Genomic DNA, 23,196 nt, shown 5'->3' with positions numbered 1-23,196 from the left:
CAATTTAGCTGGATCCAATTTCCAAATGAAAATGTAAAAGAAAATGCTTTCGGTGGAAATTGCATGTGACTCTTTGCTTGGGGATCAAATTTACATCCAATTTCCATGCAATTCCATAGAGATGAAAGAGGATACCATCATTGGTCCACATGGTTAGTATTATGCTTTATAATTCAGTGCCAAAATATTATTCAGCAGATCAAAGTTGAAATATGCTGCAATCCCAAAAACCCTCCATGAAGGATATGGATCTGATACCATAGCATGAACAGAACCATTCAATTATCGCATTCAATTATATGGGATTCTGATTTGGTCCAATGAAATAAAATCTCATCTCAATCTGTATCCCCACAATTGTTTCCCCAACATTTGCCTGATTGACTTTCTTTAAGCACAGAGTGAACACACTACTAAAGTGCCATGAACTGTCTATGCCAACACACAGAAGGGCATACCAACTACTGCATCTGGTAAATTCATGCCATGCCACCAATGCATTCGTACTGTACTCCATGTTTATGTAACTGTCAGGGATTTAAAGGTAAATACCCAATACACAGATAGGATGGTTGGTGAGTCCTTAGGGCAAGAGACTGCTTGAGAGCAAGCTGGACAGACTAGAGCAGGACAGAACAGAACCAAGGCAGGACTGAAAGTCAGGAGTGGGATGGAGTGAGTGTAGAGCTAGGAACAGACAGGAACAGGACAGAGTGGGTGTAGAGGCCGGAACGACACTGGAGCAGGAACAGGGCCAAGACAAGGAAGGGTGCAAGCAAGGAAGAGCTAGAGCTAGGGGAAAGGCACATCCAATCAAACCAAAACTACCTTAATGCAAGAAAGTAAGGTCAAGGAGGGGTTTAAATAGGGCTTGGACAGCTCTGATTGGTGGACCAAAAATGCTGCTGGGTTGTGAGGAAGAGCAAGGTGAAAATCCTGAGAATTCATGCAGATGTGAACATTTACCAGCTACTCAATTAGTCTAATGGTTAGGAAGAGCGTCCAGAAACTTGTAGGTTCCAAGCTTGAATCCCAGCTGATAAAAACAGGTCATGGCTGCATCTAGGAACACTGGGGGTACAACCATCCACATTTGAAATCTTGCATGTTGCTTATCATTAGACTTTAATTGCCCAAGCAAAAGCCACACTTTTTATGATGACAAGAACTTTCTATTTATGTGCACATTAAAATGACCCCTATTACTTATTTGCACATGCAATTTATCCCCTGAACTATAAAGCAATTCTTCTATGCAGAAGGTAAATAAAAGCAGTGAGTAGTGTATATTAAAAGATAAAAGTCAAACAGGCTGAAACAAATATACTGGGTTTAGCAGCGCTTCCTCTGCATCACCACATTTTGGAATTACCATTGCAAGGATTTTAATAGAGTAATTGCCTGAGACATCAATTTGCAACCCACAACTTACGGAATGTTCCGCAGAACTGAATGTGCAATAATCTGCCTTCCTTTCCGCTGGGAACCAACCCAGAATTGTTCTCCTAATGTTTAAACCACTTCTATGTCATCCACTGATGACACTTAGGGGCCCATTTACTTACTCACGAACCGGCCGAATGCGTCCGATTGCGTTTTTTTCGTAATGATCGGTATTTGGCGATTTTTTCGGAAAATTATCGCGACTTTATCGTTGCCATCCGAATGTTGCGCAAAATCTGCCGATTTTTTCGTAGCGTTAAAACTTGCGCGAAAAGTCGCACCTTTTTCGTAGCCATTCTGAAAGTTGCGCAAAATGTTGCGATTTTTTCGTAGCGTTCGGATTCATTCAAGCTTCAGTATGGTGACTTTTCTTGGGCCAGGTTGGAGCTGCAGGGTGCCATTGAGCCCTATAGGAGACTTTCCTTGGGCCGGGTTGGAGCTGCAGAGTGCCATTGAGTCCTATGGGAGACTTTCCTTGGGCCAGGTTGGAACTGCAGAGTGCCATTGAGCCCTATGGGAGACTTTCCTTGGGCCGGGTTGGAGCTGCAGAGTGCCATTGAGCCCTATGGGAGACTTTCCTTGGGCCAGGTTGAAGCTGCAGAGTGCCATTGAGCCCTATGGGAGACTTTCCTTGGGCCAGGTTGGAGCTGCAGAGTGCCATTGAGCCCTATGGGAGACTTTCCTTGGGCCAGGTTGGAGCTGCAGAGTGCCATTGAGTCCTATGGGAGGCTTCCAAAATCATGCTAAGTCTGAAAGTTTCGGCCGCCGATTACGAGCGCTCAATACGAAAAATTCGCGACAAGATACGAGCGAATCGTAATGGCTACGAAAAACTCGTGTTTTTTTGCGAAAATCGTATTGGTAACGAAAAAGTCGCGACAATTTCCGAAAAGTCGTAAAGGCGCCGACAAAATCGCAAAAAATACGAAAAAGTCACAAAATGTTTGTTTTCCAATCGGAATTTTTCCAATTCGGATTCGAATTCGTGTCTTAGTAAATCAGCCCCTTAGTGAGCAAACTCAGATTTATTAAGTCTATGCAGTTTTACCTACTCTATGTTTGAATGGATTCTCTGTTACATGAAAACGTGCCCTTTTTCTAGGCAAGGCTTTATCATTCTATTTATTAGCCAAATATGTTGAAGACCATTCTACATATATTGCAAACTTTCATTTACTCATATCAAGAAGGCTACTGCAAAATTAACCCCCCCTCCCAGCATTAAGCACCAGATGGAACAATTGGAGAGAGTAGGGAGTGCCTGTAAGACTGTATCACTGTGTAACTAAGGGCCCGGCAGTATCTGGGGGGTACTGGACAAGCAGGACTCAATTATGAAGAATTTTGCATTTTCCAGGTCCCTTTTTAGCAACCTCAAGTCACTTGATAACCAGGTTACATGATAAGGTCCTGTAAACTGTGTTAATATATGCTCCCCAAGAGCTGTGTGTTGTCTACTAACGGTGGCCATTTCTTCATTAAATTATTAAGCAGTTTGGTTGACCGATCCTTATTGCCCAATAGCTGGTGCATATAAAGGTACCTTGGGAGATAGATCGACATCATGGTTAGTGCGGATATTCAAAGCAAACAATATTAGACCATCTGACCCAATGGCTTAGTAAACCCAATATCAGCAAATACACAGCTTATGTATAGCAAAAAAGACACTAAAATATGTACACAACCTATGTCTGACTCACAAATACATTTCCCCATTAATTGATTAATTTAAATGTAATATTTAAGGTAAATGTGTTTGTTTTTTAAATGACAACATTATTTTGCCCCCCCCGCCCCTCTCCAAATCTATAGTGTGATCATCCAACATCTCCTTGTTATCAGTGATAAAGTGTCATCCCCCTTTGGCCTGACAGAATCATTACCGTGCAATTTTCCACTCAATTTTCCTCGTGCACTTAACAGTTTAATGAACCAGGAGATAAATAAGGGCAATTACCAGCGTTCGGATTTTCAGTGTACAACTGTTATGACCAAATTGCGCAATGCAAAGCATGCAAATTTCCATTTTATGAACTTTATATAAAAAAACACAAGTTGGGGTAAAAATAATTGTGTAAAAAATGTGGAACACTATTAAATCGTTCTCCTCGAGTATTTATGCATTTCATTTTCTTTTGCTTCAATAATGAAATATTTATATTGGCACCGTTTTTTTACCGTGCTGCAAATCCAGCGGCACATAGTTATGAAACCAACCTGCAGTGTGTATCTATAAACACAGCGAAATGCAATTTATGTTTTATTGAAAGATCGAAATATATTAAATGTTTCCACTGCAGTCAATATGGAACTATTTATGAGGCTTTTTTCCTAATGTGACGTGCGAGCAAAACTGGAGAGAAGACATCCTCCAACGCAACGCCCCTGTCACTTAGTGGATTTGTTCAATTGAATATTCCTGTTCAGTTTCATATGAAACAATGAATACAAGAGTAGTGTTGTGTTCATTTACAAACCAGCCATGATGCCAGGGTACTGACTGCATGCAGAAGAAGAGATGGTCCATAATGACTCGCAAATGTATTTGTGATACAAACTTTGCACCTTTTTGTACCCACAGGGAGGGGTCCTGGAGGCCCCTTGATAGAGTACTGCTTTCTCTGCCCTATGAGTTCCTTGCCTAATGAGATTTTCTAGTGTTAAGCTGGCCGTACACGCACCGATAATATTGTACAAAATCATTTGGTACGATATTCGTCGCGTGTATGGCAAGTCGGCGAGTCGAGCAATATCGCAGGAAGCTGCTGATATCGGTCGACTCGCCGATCGTGCCAGTTAAAAGATTTTGATCGGCAGAAGGAGGTATAAATCCTATTGTTTCTTCCTCCGTATCTGCCTGTTTCAGCCCTGAAGGTTAGTGACGATCTTTGGTCGCACAAAAGATCATCAGATCGTCACGTGTGTGGCCACCTTTACCAATCAATACTTAAACAAGACCTGATTAGAAAATGACTGGAGAGCAGGTCTGGACTGGGACTCAAAATAGGACATAAAGACCCAAACAGCCCCCCACTAGCACAATAAATAGTGACTATCTATGGTATCTTACAGCAGCCCCTCCGGCATTTGCCACAATCTGACAGATCATTCTGCTGAAGAGGCCCTTGTTTTGGACCTACCAACAAAATCAAAAGTGGTCAACTTTTGCCAAGGAGAGGCTTTCTTAAGTCTTGCTTAAATGAACCTTCTAGCTAGACACTATCTGAGATTCAGTTTTATGGTTGAAATGCAGATACACACAGCCATTGCAGAAGTTTATTTGAATACCTAGTTTCTTTGTATGCTATAATAATGCTAAACATCACAGGAATACAGTAGGGACACATTATTCTGCAATGTCCTTCCAACCAGTGATGGGCCTTAATCCCTCAACAGGGACAAGGCATTTATTAAAGTGGCTATTTTTATGTTTTAAAAGTGACGGGTTGCATCACATGGTGTAACATTTATCCTTTGCTAGTTCCATTTTTCCAACTTGGCAGCAAAAATATGTCCCTTTTAGATGTGAAAGCTAATTTTTACCGGTTGCTATCCCCACTTTGATTGGTTTGCCATTAATATGCACCCTAGGAGTTCTTTTTTGCTTCTCTTTGGCCCACAATGAAGCAGTTGTTGTGCTTGTTATTATAGTGGAAACTACTGTTCAGCGTGAGCACAGTCATGCTGCCTCATGTTTGAAAAAAGGCAAATCTGCCCTTACACTTCCCTGCCTGCTTGTATTGTCAAAGGCCTGTGTTTCCTTCTACATTCATTCTAGGCTCTTAGTAAGGAATGCACATGGAATCACAATCACTTCCACTATAGAAGGTTGGGCTCAACCAAAAGGCAATCCCCTTAATAAGAAGAAAGGCCTCATGGCTCATTTTGCTTTGTTAGTCCAAAATTTAATATAACAACCCTTCATGCCATGGCATTACAGAGATATCATCTGCTGTTTACTTGATGACATTTGTAGTTTAATTGCTGCTTACTTTATTGGATCTATTGGATCTAATCCCAGCGATCTCCCTGCTGCCAGCTCAGTTAGCTGAATCCTTGGCAGGACCCAGTTCATTTATATTGAACTACGGCACAAATAACACAGATCATCCTGAGCTGTAACCCATTTTTAAATTTTTTTCTCCCATTTTCTTGTTTTTTTTTAATGAGTTGATACCGACGAGTCATTAGCGCACTCATTAACCCATATGCCTTAACTTTTAAACCACTGGGGTAACTGTAGTCAAGAATTTCAGGTTTATAACGCGAGAAAATAACATGCTATTGTGAAGTAAGGATTTCCAAAGTCATAAAAATCCATGTTCTTGGCAGCAGCTGACAGCGGGCTATGAAAGCGTGATTAGAAACACTCCTGCCACAATTGAGGCCTGGTTAGTGCTGATTGCAGGCCCAGTGTTTGGATTGCATACTGCAGTGTACATAGACAAATTACACCGTACTGATTCTGTATATTTATGTATCTTACATATAGCTATGGTTAAAGGAGATTTGATTTTTTTTTTTCTTTTCTCAGTCTATGGCTTTAAACCTTGTGGGAATTGAAGAAATGTGATTTTTAGTATAGAAATATGAAACGTCCCTGCTCCCTAACCATAGTAAACTAAAAAATCCCAGCATTCTTTTAGAGCTAGTGAATGCCGTGAGTTTTTCTGTACAACAATATGAAGATTATAAACTGTGCATGTCTGAGTATTAATTTAAGTGTAAAATGTTTCTGAACTAAATGAATGTGCAAAAAGTAGCAACTGCTTTTTATGGCCCTCAGTCTGCTCGGGGGCTCCATAGGCTATACTTTAAAACGTCATCATTTTAATTTTCCCCCCTTCAATGTGTTACATGAGATATAATTGGCCAATGATGTGTGCGCTTGATGTGTGCGCTTTGTTTCTTTATATTTTTTACATTTTGTCTGAATATAACCTTACACACAGCTATGAGAAGGAGGGTCTAAAGCTGGCCATACACGTTCAGATTTTAGTCTTCTTCCAACAAACATTCAGATATCGTTCATACATTTAAATGCAACAGTCTCAAACTAACATTCAGACTGAAATTGCAGAATAAATTGGAGGATATTCTGAACATAAAATAATTGGCAACAATTGTATGAAAGTGACATCCCAGAAATAAATTATAGTTCCCCCAAGGATATTGTCTGCTACACAATACATGTGCAGATTTTATTGTTATCCAAAAGAAATTTTCTAACCTGTCCAATCGGCCATGGTCCGAAATTTATTGGGATGGTATAGCACTTTATCCTACAATCTTAATCTTAATGTGATATAGGTGCATGTATGGCCAGCTTGTGGTACAAAAGAGTGAGCCACTAAATTTGTATTAGATTTTGATCACACAGACTGATCAGTGTGGTGACTCCATTGTGTCACCTAAATTAATAAAACACTGAAAAATCCCACTCCATTGCCACACATATTTGCTATTAGATGTGTTTCCTAAGCAACAGCTACTTACCACTGAGTGAAAATTATATTTGCTGCAAAAAGTCCTAAACTGCACATAGACCAATTAAACTGGCCACATATAGTGCCAGCCATATGGAAAGGCCCAGGGCCGGATTTGTCTTTGGTGCGCCCCGAGGCCGTCCCTGTGGGAGTCCCCCATGCGCATGCGCGAACGCGCACCCCAGTGCGCATGCGCAAGCGCGCCCCCGGTGCGCATGCGCAAAGCGCCCCCAGTGCGCATGCGCAAAGCGCCAGCTCCCCATTGCGCATGTGCAAAGCGCCAGCGCATGCGCGAACGCTCTTTTTAACTCCCATACGGAGCAGTGGGGAGAGGTCCCGACTGCTCCGTATGGGAGCAAAATTAAAAAATGTTCTTGCGGTGGGGCGGCATGCCGCCCCTAAACTTCTGCCGCCCTAGGCCCGGGCCTTTGTGGCCTCTCCACAAATCCGGGCCTGGAAAGGCCAGTAAATGACCACTCAGTGGCCATGTTCAGTTTGATATAGTCATGTGTAGCCATGGCAAAATGAATTTATCAGGTTGTGTGGTCAGACATATAGATTAGATATACACTGCCCCCTTTACTAACTAAAATACCAATCATGCATGGGAGTATCCAAGACACATTAGTCTCTAAAAGTAAATACAAAATACATTTGGTTTTATTATAGCAGGGATATAGTAAACAGTTTAATAGCAATATAAAATGCATATTATTAATGTTAACTGTCACATGCATTACTTGGTTGACTTTGCCTCCAGTTAACAAATAAAATAACTGTGACTTTGATCATAATTTATACTATATTACAGTGCCTTATCCCAATAGCTATGCAAGGCTTTTACACTAACTAGTCAATGGATATCTCCAGTTCCACAGCACAGGGAGGCAGGGCCCAGGAGTTCTTTTAGCTGCAGACATTTGGGAAAAACTTGAATGGGGTGTTGGCTTGTATTTTAAAAAGATATCTCGATTTTTTTAAAGCAGTTTTATATAAAGTAACAGCCATTGTATTGATGTATATTGTACATTCACCAAAGAAAAGTGGCACTGCTGCAAACTCTGGGTGCAAAAGGACTTAGCCCATTGTATTGTATTTTTCAAAACTTGGTGGCAAGGTGGCTTCTTGGTTAGCATTCCTGCAGTCTTGGGGTCCTACAAGGCGTTTGTATGTTATCCCTACTTACCTCTGTGCAGGTTTATTTATCCTAATGATATTGGCCTGAGTGTGAATGTGATAGAGACTGTAAGCTCCACAGAGGCAGGGGCTGATATGAACAATAACCAGTCTATATAATGCGCTGCGTAAATGTGCCTGCACTATATAAATAAAGGCTAATAACAGTACAGATAAGAGCATTGGTTTTTTAAAGAGCCCCTGTGCAAATCTGGTTAACATTATACCTTGTAGCAAATATAATGTTGGCCTCTCTCTTTCAGGTGACAGTGACCTTGTAAATAATATGTATGAGCCCGACCCGGATCTGCTTGCTGGTGAAAGTGCAGAAGAAGAAACTGAGGACAGTATAATGTCTCCTATTCCTGTAGGACCTCCTTCCCCCTTTCCAACTAGTGAAGACTTCACCCCAAAAGAGGGCTCACCTTATGAAGCTCCTGTCTACATTCCTGATGACATTCCAATCCCTCCAGATTTTGAACTTAGAGAATCTTCCATTCCAGGAGCAGGACTTGGTATCTGGGCCAAAAAGAAGATTGAAGCAGGGGAAAGACTTGGACCTTACATCATGATGCAAAAGACCACATTAAAAGAGAACAATCTAGGATGGGAAGTAAGTAAAATATGGGGCTAATCAGAGCCTTTTTTTCCTATGCAATGATTTCAGAAAAAGATAATTGGAAAGAGTGTGCCCTTCAGGAAAAGGATATGAGTGGGTGTCTGTTTATTCAAGTTACATATTTATGGTTTGTAATCATATTGTGGTATTAAAAAAAATCTCAAAGGTTAAACAGATCTGAAGCCCAATATGTCAAAATTGCATATTTCTGCAGTCTCCAAATGTTGTTATGGGTTTTTTTCATCTTTGAAGATAACTGAATATCATAATATATCAAAGTATATTTTTATTCACAGTACACATTCAGTTGTTTAAAAATGCTTTTACAAAGGAGATATAGAGTGTTTATGGTAGAAGCCAAAGAAACTAAGTACAGGTATGGGACCTGTTCCAGAATGCTCGGGATCTGGGGTTTTCCAGATAAGAGATCTTTCTGTAATTTGGATCTCCATGACTTAAGTCTGCTAAAAATGTGCCTCCAATAAGGATTAATTATATCTTAGCCGGGATCAAGTACAAGGTACTGTTTTATTATTACAGAGAAAAAATCATTTTTTAAAAATTGTAATTATTTGCTTATAATGGAGATTATGGGAGATGGCCTTTCCGTAATTTGGAACGGGGTTTCCGGATAAGGGATCCCATACCTGTACTAAGAAATCATCAGCAGATATTGTTAGTCATGAGATGATGGGAAGACGAATAGTGCAGGACCATAGACATTGCCTGGAGAGTGCTTTTCTAAAGAGTGCTATGCACAGAGTCCTTCCTGATTGCCTTTATATTATATATTTCCTATCTTACTTGGGAAGTGTTACCTATTATATAAAGCTGGCACTGGGATACTTCATTTGGCCTCTACCATTGTAAACAAAATGCATTGATTCAAGCCCATATCTTAGCCTTTACACTATTGCCTACACACTACTGGTTATGAAACTAGGCTCTCGGTTTTTAAAGCGTTAACAAAAAAGCCAAAGGTAATCTAAAATCTACATGCCCCCTGCTTGATTGATGTTACCATTTTAAAGGCCAGGTTCCCACCAAACTGTTATTTTGTACAAAGACATGAGCAGTATGTACAATTTATTCCCCCCATAGCAGTCACGGTGTCACAGCTGAACGATGCTTAGCCTCAGGGAATGCTCATTCATTGCTCCTACCTTCCCCACTTATGTATGTATTACAATACAAACCATTTATTTAAAACCCATTAAAGTCATTTTTGCGGTTAGATGATGCACTTGTCACACGTACATAAAATCTGTCTCTATCAAAAAGCATCCCCTTTTCTTCTGTATTTTTATGCTTCTGCTGAAATGGAATTCGCTGCAGATGTGCTTACAGGGGTTATTTTATAAAGATTACAAAAACAGCAATTTCGGCAGCTTTACTCATTTATATGTTGGCTTTATGTTAGATCAATAATGCAAATAGATTGTGTTTTCCTTAAGGAATATTACATTTTGACACTGATTGATTTAAAGGATGCTATACATATACAGTAGTTTCTTATTGTACTTAAAGGACCAGGAGCAAAAATGAAAATGACTAATTTGATTTCATATATTACTTATTTCTTTCTGAAGGGGTTTTATTGCAGTGTTTTCTATCAGTTCTGCTGCTGCAGCCATTTTTTTATCAGTCATGTAAGCACCCAGTCTATTGTATTTCCTACCAGGAAAACGACTAGTGTTTTTAAACACAATTATCATGCTTTCTAGAAATGTTACCACATTTTATAAGATGCAGGCAAAGCTAACATCATTTGTAAATCCTTTTAGGGCACTTTCATTTGTTGGCGTTACTGGTTCTTTAATATAAGGGCTGCAGAAGAAGTTATTTATATAAGACTAAAGCATTATATTTTTTATATAATTTGTTTATGCTCTGAATATTTGTAACTGTAACTATTTAGAAACAACATTCTCCTTTTGGAATATGAAATGATGATTGGTTTGGATTCAAGTTAGGAACCTCAAGGTTTCTGACTGCTCTTCTTAACCACTAGGGCCGGAGAGCAGCTGGCTATGTCCCTCATTACCTTTCTCCCGGATTTTCCCTCTCATCTTAGCAGTTTTATTGGTCAGAGCCAGCTATGCCTTATATAAAGGCAGCTATTACATCACTTCCTGCCCTGAGCATTAGCTTTTGCTTGGCCATTGTTGTAAGTTATTCAATTTCCTGCTCCAGTCCCGTTTCTGCTCTTGGCAGATTTCATAGATCTGCTCAAAATTATTTTGTTTCACTGGGAAAGATAAAGTTAAGATACAGATAAGATAAAGATAAGATACAGATAAGATAAAGATGAGAGAAAAATGCCAATGACAGTACTAGACTTTTGCCATACATTTTATTGTCACAGAAAAAAAGCATTTTTTTGCACCTGAATAAACTCTGAAAACTCTGAAAAAATGACCACTGACTCTAATGCATTTAATGCAAGAAAAAATGTAGAGTGTTTTCAACTTTAGTTTTGTGAATTTTTTAAACGGGGCATATCAGCTCATCAATATCCCTTGGATAACATACTTTCAAATGTATAAAATACTGTATTATTGCCTATTTCTACCCCCTCCCCTTTTTAATACAATTTTGCCCTTCACATTACACTGTAACTTTTACTAAATGACATAGCAATGTAACATCTTTTACTGACCTTTCCAGCCTTGTGACGGTATTCATACAGTAGCAATGAATTGAGCATTTTCCAGTAGCCTATTTTCCAGTGGATTTCTCTTATACATGGTAGAGTACCTTCTTCCGTATTTCCAAAGTACTTCTGATGGCCATACATTATTCACTGACTCCCTCATGATCATATGTGTCAGAAGTTAGAATAGATAATCAAGTTCAGGAATTAGTCTATAGCAATGTATAAAATAAGAGCAAATATCAAATAAATAACTGCACTGGAATCAGCCTTAAGGTGGCCATAGACGTTAAGATCCGCTCACCTGGCGAGGTTGCCAAGCAATATCGCCTACCTATGAGTGAATTTAGGCTAATTCAAATTAGAACGCCGGTTCAGGGACCGCATGCAGTTGCCGATCCGACTAAATTTTTTAACCTGCCCGATCGATATCTGCCCGATTTCAGGTCACATGTTGGTCGGGCAGGCCCGTCATTTGTGCCCCTATACGGGCCGATAAGCTTCCGAATCAGTCTAAAGCTGGCCATACACGCACCGATAATATCGTACAATGGTCGCACGAAAGATCGCAAATCGCCACGTGTGTGGCCACCTTAAGGGATCAATATCAGCAGCTACCATCGGCCCGTGTATGGCCACCTTTAGTTGATGGCAGCTTACTGTAACCCACAAACATTTAGATCCACTGTGGAATTTCTTTTACTGAGCTTGAATTTTGGTGAACTGTACCACCTGAATTCAGTAAGCCATTTGCATGACCTACAAAAGCCAGGTCTGGGCTTGATCTGATGGATGTGCTAATGAGTCAAGCTAAAAGATACAAATCACTTATCTACATTAGTATTACATAGGTGAGTGAAAGTAAACACCTTTGTCAGAGGACTTCAAAAGAATCCACAAATCATGACGAGCATTCTGGCTTTAGATTGATATCAGTGACAAACCTCTTACTGTTTTATCAGAAGACGCAATATTTAAATAGTTATCACACAAATACCAGAGCCTCAGTAGGTGTTGGTTTCTTTCTTTGTATTGACATGACCTCTGAAAAGCATGTATGCCAATGAAACTCTACAAGTTCTGTAATTGTGGGACAAATTGTGGGAGATTTTATACCCTTTACCATTTTATGTATAACATATGTAAAGCTTTAAATTGTATTCATGGACTGATACACACACATATACTGTATATATATATATCTATTTATAGTTTGTCGACATTTAGGATATCTTATATATCTCTATTTGTGAGAGCAATGTTTGGAATTTACTCTACATGAGAAGTCATTACTTTGCCATTGTTAAACATTCTACTTTATCTACTTTAGTCTACATCAAATTTTATTTAAATAGACCTTAAAAATGAAGGTGATACTGTAAAGAATAAACACTTGTGAACACTAGATTTGCTGAGGTTACCTGTACACAGGCTGGCAATGACCTTTTCCTATATGTTTTTGTATTAACAATGCACATGTTTATGCATGCCAGTGCAATTTCTGCTAATATATTCCTTTGAAGCATGCAGATAGCAATCAGTGAAGCTATCATTTGGAGTTTATCCATTTTACCATACTGTCCTACACAGAGCCACCATCATTTGAAACATGGGTTATAAGTGCCTATTACTCTGTTGATTCCAAGCTTTGCTGTATGAAGAGGCATAAATGTCCTTGAAGCAAATGTTCTTGTCTCTTATCCTGATGCAAGCCTATATTTACCTTCTTCTTTTTAAGTAATGTTTCATATCTCTATTACTCATTGAACCTCAAGCCTGGTACGGGCAGTTTCTATTATTTGCCATGATGTTGACTTTGCGATATTGTTTATTTTTGGTCTACGTGAGAATACTTTCTCTCTCCATGGTGCTCCTCATGTTTCTCTGTCGTTCCTTTGTTCCCTGATCCTGACCTGACAGCTACCTTTTATACGAGCAGTTCAAATTATTTGCCCTCCTTCTAACGTCCTCAAACAGTGCCTCAGACCCACCCAATCACTATCTGTTTTGACCTCGTATTCACATTTCAATTAGATAAATTGCTTGCTTTGTGCTGCATCTCTTATCTTTCAGCACTTGTTTTCTGGCTATAAGAAATGTGTAAGATGTCCTTTAAAAGCTATAGATTATGTAAATAAGATTTGATTAACTACAATCTGCAAATAAGGAATGCTGATCATTCTTTTTTTTTCTCGAGTCTCGATATCAAACTCAGACGTGACCGAATATCAAAATTCATAAGGTAAATCACATATCTCGATAAAGTTAATATCAGCTTTAAAGCTTAGCTAAACATTTGGGATTTGAAGCCACCAAGAAAAATGTTCACCCGGATTGACATTTTGGAGTCTCAAACACGTAGTCAAACCACATGTTCTTAACACATGCATGGGTAATGGGATTGGGCTTGATTTAACAGGGATATCATCAATAAAAATAGCCTTATTGCAGTATGGTGACATCATAATTGATAAAACAACTTCTAAAGTATATGTTATTCACTAGAAAGCAAATGACTTCATTATGTGCTTACCATACAGTATCTACTCTACTAACTCTCTATATAAGGCCAAGACCAGATGAGAGTTGGCCATTAGGCACCTCATGAAAGTCTCTTAATGTTCAATGCAATCAGTTTTTTCCAACACTATTCACTTATCCCTTAGGAAACTTTGTTGTGCAGTGTAGAGCAGTGATCCCCAACCAGTGTATCAGGAGCAACATGTTGCTCACCAACCCCTTGGATGTTGCTCTCAGTGCCCCCAAACCAGGTAGTTATTTTAGAATTTCTGACTTGGTGGCAAGTTTTGGTTGAATAAAAAAAAGATTTACTACCAAATAAAGCCCCCTGTAAGCTGATAGTGTGCATAGAGGCTACCTAATAGCCAATCTTAGCCCTTATTTGACACCTTATGGTGCTTGTGTTGCTCTCCAAGTCTTTTTACATTTGACTGTTGCTCACGAGTAAGAAAGGTTGGGGATCCCTGGTGTAGACCATGGTCGGAACTATACACGTATCATTTGTGCATTTGATTTCAATACTAGGTTGATGTTAGCAACGATTGTACAGAGGTCAGCCAATGTTTCCAGATAGAACTCCACTGAGCAACCTAGTTGTAGCCCCAACCTATGGATAGATAAACCTTACTTTAAGAGTTTAGTTGGTTTTTTTATAGACTGCACTTCACAACCCTAGCATTCAGCAATATAATTCATATATATTCTAGTGTATGCACTATATTAAGAAACAATGTTGTATGATTCTAGGGACAGTTTTGGTCACTATAAAGGGTTAGCCCATCTTGAGCAGAAGTGGCTTTTCCTTTAGTTTGTAAGTTTGTACAAGCAGAACTTTCTAACCTTACAACTCTGCAATACGATATTTTATTCCTATTAATTCTGCTAAGGTATCATGTGTAAAGGTCACATTTTAAAACAATCTTTGAAGCAATCAATACCAAGGAGAGATACTGTGTTTGCATTGATTGCAGTAAACTATATTTTCCTTTCTATTTACCTGGGAGTGTTAATTCTTTTGTTTTTCTAGGTGTACTTAATGAGCGGAAGTGACCTCACATCCCTAATGCTCTACAGCAGGGCTTCTTAACCTTTTTTAAAAGAACCCAGATTAAATATCAGAATCCACTTTATGACCCAAAGATTGTTTTAGAATTAATAACTGCACCTTGTTTTAATTACTGATCTCTATGGAACCAGGATATTTTACTGCAATAAAAGCAATGATATAAAAACACCCTAAACAGCATAGTGGATTTTTTTTGGATGTTGTAGGAATGCATTCAGTACACACAATGTACTTTTCAAGTCGGAATGAAACTGGTTTTTACTCACAGCAAAACAGACAGTTTTCAATTCACAAACTCACTAAATGGGCAAAATGACATCCATCAAAAAAAATTGTTCCGTGCCTCAAAAAAAAAGTGTTGCGCAAGACATTCTTTTGGATGTGTGCGACAATTTTTTGTCATGCGACAATTTTTTTTGTGATTAATTTTCGCACCCATTTTGCAAAAAAATACGACAATGGTGAAACATGGAAATTCGCCGCTAATTGGTACCTGTCGAAAGTTTTCACTCATCACTAATCAGTAGCTGTACTGGCTTTTCTAACCTCAGTGAACGCAACCACTGTTATAGTCCACATTTGCTCTTTGAGCATTCTGGGAGATACATCCTTTCCTTTTAGAGTCTTCCAAAGCTACTATGCCACAATATAAAATATATATTTTACAAGGGTAAGCCTTATTCATACTGCATTTTGATCTCCCTTCATTAATGCCTAAACTTTGCCATTTAGATTTGGCCCTGCTAACGTAACCCACTAAATGATAAAAGACAATGATAGTGACATTAATACACATAGAGAAACATTCTTGGAAATATATTTTTTAGTTAGCAAATATACTATGTAATTGTAGAGGCACAATGTAAAACAAATTTGCTAAATGTCTACTGGTCCACACACTTTTTTTTTAAATATGGATGATAGATTAGTGTGAAATAAATTCATATCCATGCCAAGGAAGGACTCAGATGTATTGAGCATTCTAATTGCTTAATATACAAGTTTAATACTGGCTATTGCCTATTTATTTACCAGAATGACTTTGAATTAGTCTATATGAAAAGACTGCATTGCCTTGTACGAAACAAGTGAGTTTGAATAAACTCAGTAATGGTCATATTAACTGTAAATGAAGGTCTTACTATCCATGGCCAGCTTATTGCAGGAAAACAACAAAGCAAGCTGAAAGACACATCAGACCATTAATTTTAATGTAGTCCAAAGTCCACAACTATTTGTAAAGGCAAACAAGAAATACAAATAAAATCTTTACTTGATCAAAAAAACCAAATATGATCCAGAAATTAATATCTTTATATTTTTATAAAATCTATTAGCTTGTGCATCATGAATAAGGCAAATAAATATATATCCTTAAGTCAACATATAAAGCTTTTATAAGATATAAAAGACATTGGGAGTTTGGCATGCTCTTTAAAATTATCTATAGACATAAGTTGAATTATGGAATAATCTTCGGAAACCTGCAAACCTACTAAGTGACTAGCAACCCTGATATATCATATTAGTGATAAGAATGAGATGGGAAATACAGTTCACTCTTTTAATGTATTACAGGTATGGGATCTGTTATCCAGAATGCTCGGGACCTGGGGTTTTCCAGATAAGGGATCTTTCCATAATTCGGATCTCCATAACTTTATGTATGCAAAAAATCATTTCAGTATTGAATAAACCCAATAGTATTGCTTTGCCTCCAATAAAGATTCATTATAAATTAGTTGGGATCAAGTACAAGGTTCTGTTTTATAATTACAGAGGAAAAAATAAATCATTTTTTAAAATTAGATAATAATGGTTATAATGGAGTCTATGGGAGATGGCCTTCCTGTGATTCAGAACTTTCTGGATAACTGGTTTCCAGATAAGGGATCTCATACCTGCATAAGATTTACCAAAGTAATGTCATTAAATATTTCATGTAAATATAGAGGCTACAGCGGAAGTATTGGAACAGTTTCATTGACTGGAATATAAACTTTGAAGAAGAATTGGAAAATTATTTGAACTGTATACTAAATGACCACAGTCAGATTTCATACACGTTATCTACAATATTTGGATTTAGTAAATAGAAATCCCTTCTATATGGTTTCCAGGATTAAGGATCCCTTTTCCAAAACTGTACCACGTTTTCCTTGCTGTTCTTCAGAGTGGAATCAGTTAGAGAATATCATGGTTACCATGTTACTTTGTAAATGAAATCCTCTGATTTGGCTCCGGGTGTACAACGCTATCAGGGAAGATGAAAAAGGCTTCTTTTATTTTGTGTGATGTGATTAAATTTATGCATGCTCTCTTGAGTCTATTACTCCCTTGCCTGCTGACACAGAGTCACTGGCTCTGACATAAATCACACCACGTTTTGAGTTTATTGCCCCAGTGGAGAAGAAAAACAATGATTTTGATCATTTATTGAGTAAATAATGGCATTTATCATAGCACTGTTTATTTTACTAATTAAAAGATGGCAACTATTGACAAGTGTGAGGAAAATACTGCCGGAGAAGTCATCTAAAATCTGTACTTAGTTTAATTCATGGTATAGCATTTGTTTTCAGAGGAAAAGACTCCTATGGAAACGTATGGGGGGCTTAAGTATAACTGAAGGGGAAGGCATTTATTTTTTTGTATACAATTCTATTCTAATGACAACTGTAATTTCAATAACAGCTAGATGTGGCATCATACATAATGCCTACAGAGGCAGAAGAAGGGGGATGCCGTGGTCTTTCTGTCTATGGCATATGGGTGATCCAAACACATAAGATGCTTGTTTATGGCACTATCTTTTGGATATGAAAAGTGGTACTGGTTGCTCTAGTTTTGGAACCTTGATGAATAGTAGGCTTGGATGGTTCCTACACCTTTATATTAACCCACAGCAACCAATGAGCAGGTCAACTACTTAAATATCTAACTGGTTGACCTGATAGACCTTGGCAACATATGAACCCATTAACATGTGGCAAAAAAGGGGCCTGAGAATAAGGATTAGACATAGCTGTAGCTCAGCCAGTAGTCAGTACTATACCCACCTTCAAATAAACAGGAGTAAATGTGATTGGTCTTGTTTTGTTAGTTGGGGGGGGGGGGCACTGATCATGTTTATTGTGCTTCACTCTAGGTCAAGCTCACATGATTTTTTTTTTCGGTATAGATTCCATTTAGTTTATGGCTTTTTTTTTACTGCCCTTGGGAAAAATGTTTTACTGAGAGATCTTTGTGCTAATCTGGCAGGTTTTTGTATGCCATTAAATACATAAACATACCTTTCTAAAGTAAACAAATATATCTTAGTGTTCATGTCATCATTAGTTAAGGCACCCACCCTTTCCCTATGCTTATAAATTCCTTTTTTAAGGCCCAAATAAAGACATGAAACAGAGGAAAAATGTTTGCAGTACCAATCCTGCAAAGCCCCCACCCTCTACCATTAATTACCCGTCCATTACCCTTACCTAGAAATACTCAGAACCTACTTACTTTATCATCTAAACTAAGGCACACTGAACATTTTCATCACTGAAACAAATACTCCATAGATCCTTTAAACTACTTATGCGTGTTTAGGGCAATAATGAGAGATAAGTTATTGTTACAGTCACAGGGAAACGGCCATTGGTGATACCAGTAATATCAGGAGCCACAGAAGGGCACCTAACCTCATTCTTACTAACACTACTCACAGAGATGGCAACTTAAATGCATTGGTGGCCGGGGAATAGTGTTGTGCATGCCAGAGCTGCACCAAAGATTTGCAGCTACACCCGGAACTGACATCACATGCATGCGCAAATGCCAAACTGAAGACAAAAGATCACTGCCCCCCCCCCCTACAATTTGATGTAAACTTGGTAAAATGCTATTGGTTATCGGGAGACGGGGGGTGAGAAGCCAAATTCGGGTAACTCCCAAACAAATAGGGGGGGTTGACAGCTCTGTATTAGTAATGAGTGAATTTCTCCAGGTTTGCTTCGCCATAAAATTCGCAAAACAACAAGAAAATTTGTGACACTGTGAAACAGTGAAAAATCTACAAAACTCAGTTGTTGTGCTACTTTTTGGCACCTGCATCTTTTTGGTGTCACCTGTGCCCGATTTTCCATGACCACAACTTTTTTGTAGTCGAATCTTTCCACTGCAAATTTTCACAGACGTTTTGCAAAACAATTCGCCAATGGCGAAATGCAGAAATCCGCTGTGAATCCAAGCCTGGTAAAAACATTCGCTCATCACTACTCTGACTTCATTATGTCATACCCCCATAAGTTAGCATTATTCTCTACCTTCTCCATACATGTACAGGTATCCCTTATCCCAAAAGCTCTAAATAACAGGGAGGTCATCTCCCATAGACTTTATCAAAAGCAAATAATAAAACAGCAGCTTGTACTTGATCCTAAATAAGCCGCATAAATCTGTATTGTTGGCAAAACAATCCTATTGGGTTTATTTAATGTTTAAATGCTTTTTTTTTTTGCATGGTGATCCATATTACAGAAGATCCCTTATCTGGAAAACCCCAGGTCCCCCTGGATCCCATACTTGTAAAGTTGGACCAACTGCAGTTTCCAAATATCAATATGTATTCATTTTATTCGTTGTTGTATAGAGCAATAAGAACTGGTCATATACATCAATATACTATAACAATGCATACAGATACAGAATAGTGTTAAACATCAAAGCTCATAAATATATACTAAATTTTAGCTCCCAGAATGCTCAGCCAACGGTTGGGCAGATATAGTATCTTGAAGATTTTATGGGAACCTGTAAAGCTTTCCCAGTGCCGAAAGAGTCTGCCGTATTCCTCCCTATCATAGTCAGCATGTATGGGAAATTTATATGTATAAAAAGAAATGACTAAGTGAAATCTCAATATTATTTCCATGAGCGGAAATAACTCACGGGTAATGGAGATGAGTGCTGAAGTTTTAAATAGATCATTCTTACTCACTGGCATGGAAGGGAAATAAATATTTTCTTTTCATATTTAGAAGCCATCAGTGCATACCGAGATCTTCCCAAAGTCTTTTATCATATTCCTTCAGCAGAGAACTGACTGCCTCGTATTAACCACAAACCAGGGAAAAACAACATCTCTTAAATAAAGCACATCAAGGCTGTTCTGGGAGGCTCTGTGCAGGTCACTAATTAGAATCCTCTTAATCCTCTTTTACCTAAAGGCCAGTGAATGTTTTACTATAGAGAAAGCAGCTTAGCAACCTCAGCTCCAATCTAATCTTGTAGTTATTCAAAAAAACAGATGATCTGTCTTATATGTATTAGTACAGAGGCACATGTTGCACGGCTCATCGTACCCTTAATTATCCTATATACAGCAAAATCACAATTGTAAGTATTAGGGATAAATCACCATCACCTTTGAAACCAAATTCTTGGGGAAAACGTTTTTTTGGTATCTCCTCAAAATTTCCACTGCTATTTTGCACGTGCAATGTGTTTGGGGTTTCCCAATGTTGGGATGGGGGTTGCTGAAAGGAGATGCTACCTCTCAACATTCTCACTTTAGAAATCATAGAACCCCACTTATTCCTTTACATTGTAGGAACCTAGGAATGTCCCAAAAAACTGGGACTGTTGGAGGGCATGCTTGCCTACCACAAAGACCAAATACATTTTGAAATCAAGAAAATAGTTAGAAAATAATTGACAATATTAACAAACTAAAGTGCAGTAATGGGGCTAGAAGCCTTAAGGTGGCCATACGCAGGTCGATAAAAGCTGCTAACGGTCCAAGTAGGCAGCTTATTGGTGTGCGCATGGGGCCCCTTGATGGGCCTACCCAACCAATTTCTGGGCATAAATCATCCAGATGTCGTTCAGGTTTAAAAATTCAATAGGTCTGTACCCCGTCTATATTCGGTCAATGCGATCTGATAGGTGGGCCCAAGGGTCAAACTATTGCATCAATCTAATATCACCCATTTCAAGGTGGGATATCGGGGAAAGATCTGCTTATCTGGTGACCTCCCCAAATGAGTGTGACTTTTAATGTATAGATAGCTTGAGTATCAGTCTATTGATAACTACGGTACTTCCACAGCCAACTAACAAGTAGTTGAACTTGGGTCAAGTTTTCACCAGTAAGGTGGCTTGACACTTACAGAAAAGTGACTGAAGGCTGAATTGTTGTCATGAATGAAAGCTTTGGCAACCCGGCGCCCTCCAGATATTACGTAACTTCAACTTCCCTCTGGCATCTGAAGGCCACAGCTTGACCACCAGTGCATTATGGAACATGTCTTGTCACCCTATAAATTACGCTGTGTTTTAAAATGTTAAATTAGCAGGCAAAATTAAAATAATACATAAACATTTTCTTTTGCTTTCGCATGGGACCAAGCGTCAGCTAAGTGGCTTCCTGCTTTTAGATTCCTCTCTTAAAAATAAACAGATATTAGAATTATTGCCGACACCTGGCTAAGTGCTAGCTGGCTAGTTTAATCAAGTTCCAGACTGGTGATGATGCTCTTTAAAGCATTTAATGTGTTTGCATTGATCGCAGGCATGCACACTGGAGTGGGATGTGTAAATAAAGGCTCGGCTTGTGCTATGTGGAAAAAGGGCCATTTTTTAACACACACCAGGAGCCACAGAAATGAATGTTATTTCAAGTGGGTTTACAGCTTAAAAATTCCTGTCCTGGAAAGGATGACCCCCTTAGAATGCAGTCACACGAAGCTGGTATACATACTAAACATATATATATATATATACGTCTGTAAGGTCTATGTTTTACCCACCACTGTCCCCACAACCCACACTCGCCTATTTACACTTTAGGGTTCATTCTACATTAAGAATGACTGTGCTCTGCATAGACCACACCAAGGAACATTTGTCTAGGAAGAAATTCCTACTCTGGGGACCCATTTACTATATCTGGGTCCTCATCAACCCCTGAATGTGGGATTGTGCCTTGTCCCCTCTCTTCTGTGTTATATTTACATTTCTGTTTTACAACATTTCATGCTTGAAATTATTATTTAGGCCCAAAGTTAGTTTTAATTTGCATGTACAGGTATGTAATATATTATTTGGAATGCTTGGGACCTGGAGTTTTCCAGATAAGGTTTTCTGTCATATTGAAGCAAGCATTGCTGTGCCTGATACTACTAACTGGCTTATGGTTTACACTACCACTATAGGCTTATATACAGCCATATATATGCGTCTCCTTTAAATTGTTTAATGGTGCCATCTATATGATCTTCTTCCTCTGACCCACTCATTTTAGATGTAATTTGTATTTATTTTATACTGGTATTGCTCCTGATTATTACTTTGGTGTGGGGCCATTTTGCCAGTTGCAAGTACTGGTCATTCTTGCTTGTGTGGCAAAATATTATGATAATATGTATTGAATACTTAGTTGTTAAATTAAGTCAATAAATTAGCTTTAAGGATCTCAAATGAATGAAAAAGACAAAAATATACTTTTTTGTACCACTGACTTCATGAATTTGATAATAAATGATAATTTACAGATGCAGCATGTAACCTAATGAATGCTTGGAATTAGCACCAACTACCTTATGAGAAAGGGAAAGAAATGGCTTTGTTCTTCATTGGGCTTTGTTTTTCAACACTATTCCTGTTGTTGTTCTGGCACTTTAATAATTTTACAGTGAGCACCATCATCAGGCCTTTTCATGACTCTTAGGGCTCATACAGACAAGCTTTCCTCCTGCATTTCCCTGAGGTGGCATCGAAGGGGGAACCCAGGAGGAAACGCTCATCTGGATGAGCCCTAAGAGTCATGAAAAGGCCTGATGATGGTGCTCACTGTAAAATTATTAAATGTTCAATAACAATTAGTAAGATTGAGAAAGAAAACCTAAGGTGTATCTCACTGAAAGGTCCTGAAAATACCATTTAAATACAAAATTCAAAAAACAAAACATACTCTACCAAATAGAAGGTACATCCCATGCTACCTGGCACCCTCTCTCCTTCCTAACGCATTTCATACACTAAGTGCTTCATCAGAGGAAGTGCTCTTAGTGTGCGAAGTGTGAAGGAGAGAGGGTGCCAGGTAGCATGGGATGTACCTTCCATTTGGTATAGTATGTTTTGTTTTTTGAATTTTGTATTTAAATTCTGAGCCAATAAATGGTTGTGTTTCTCACTGAATAATGTGTTTAATTATTGTATAATATTATTAAATGCCTGATGCTGG

General features: G+C 38.5%; 1 protein-coding gene across 6 annotated transcripts in view; it reads left to right on the top strand.

Moving 5' to 3' along the window:
• The window catches only part of prdm16 (PR domain 16), a 400,466-nt gene that overhangs the window by 119,299 nt on the left and 257,971 nt on the right, over positions 1–23,196 (top strand). For all 6 annotated transcript variants that reach the window (XM_031905689.1, XM_031905688.1, XM_031905687.1 and 3 more), the window contains exon 2: positions 8,372–8,721. In XM_031905689.1, the coding sequence (XP_031761549.1) occupies positions 8,372–8,721 (350 nt within the window). The remainder of the gene's footprint in view (positions 1–8,371; positions 8,722–23,196) is intronic.

The sequence above is a fragment of the Xenopus tropicalis genome, chromosome 7, assembly GCF_000004195.4.
Source record: "Xenopus tropicalis strain Nigerian chromosome 7, UCB_Xtro_10.0, whole genome shotgun sequence".
Lineage (NCBI taxonomy): Eukaryota > Metazoa > Chordata > Amphibia > Anura > Pipidae > Xenopus > Xenopus tropicalis.
The sequence above is the reverse complement of the archived record's forward strand: the minus strand, read 5'-3'. Positions and strand labels throughout refer to the sequence as shown.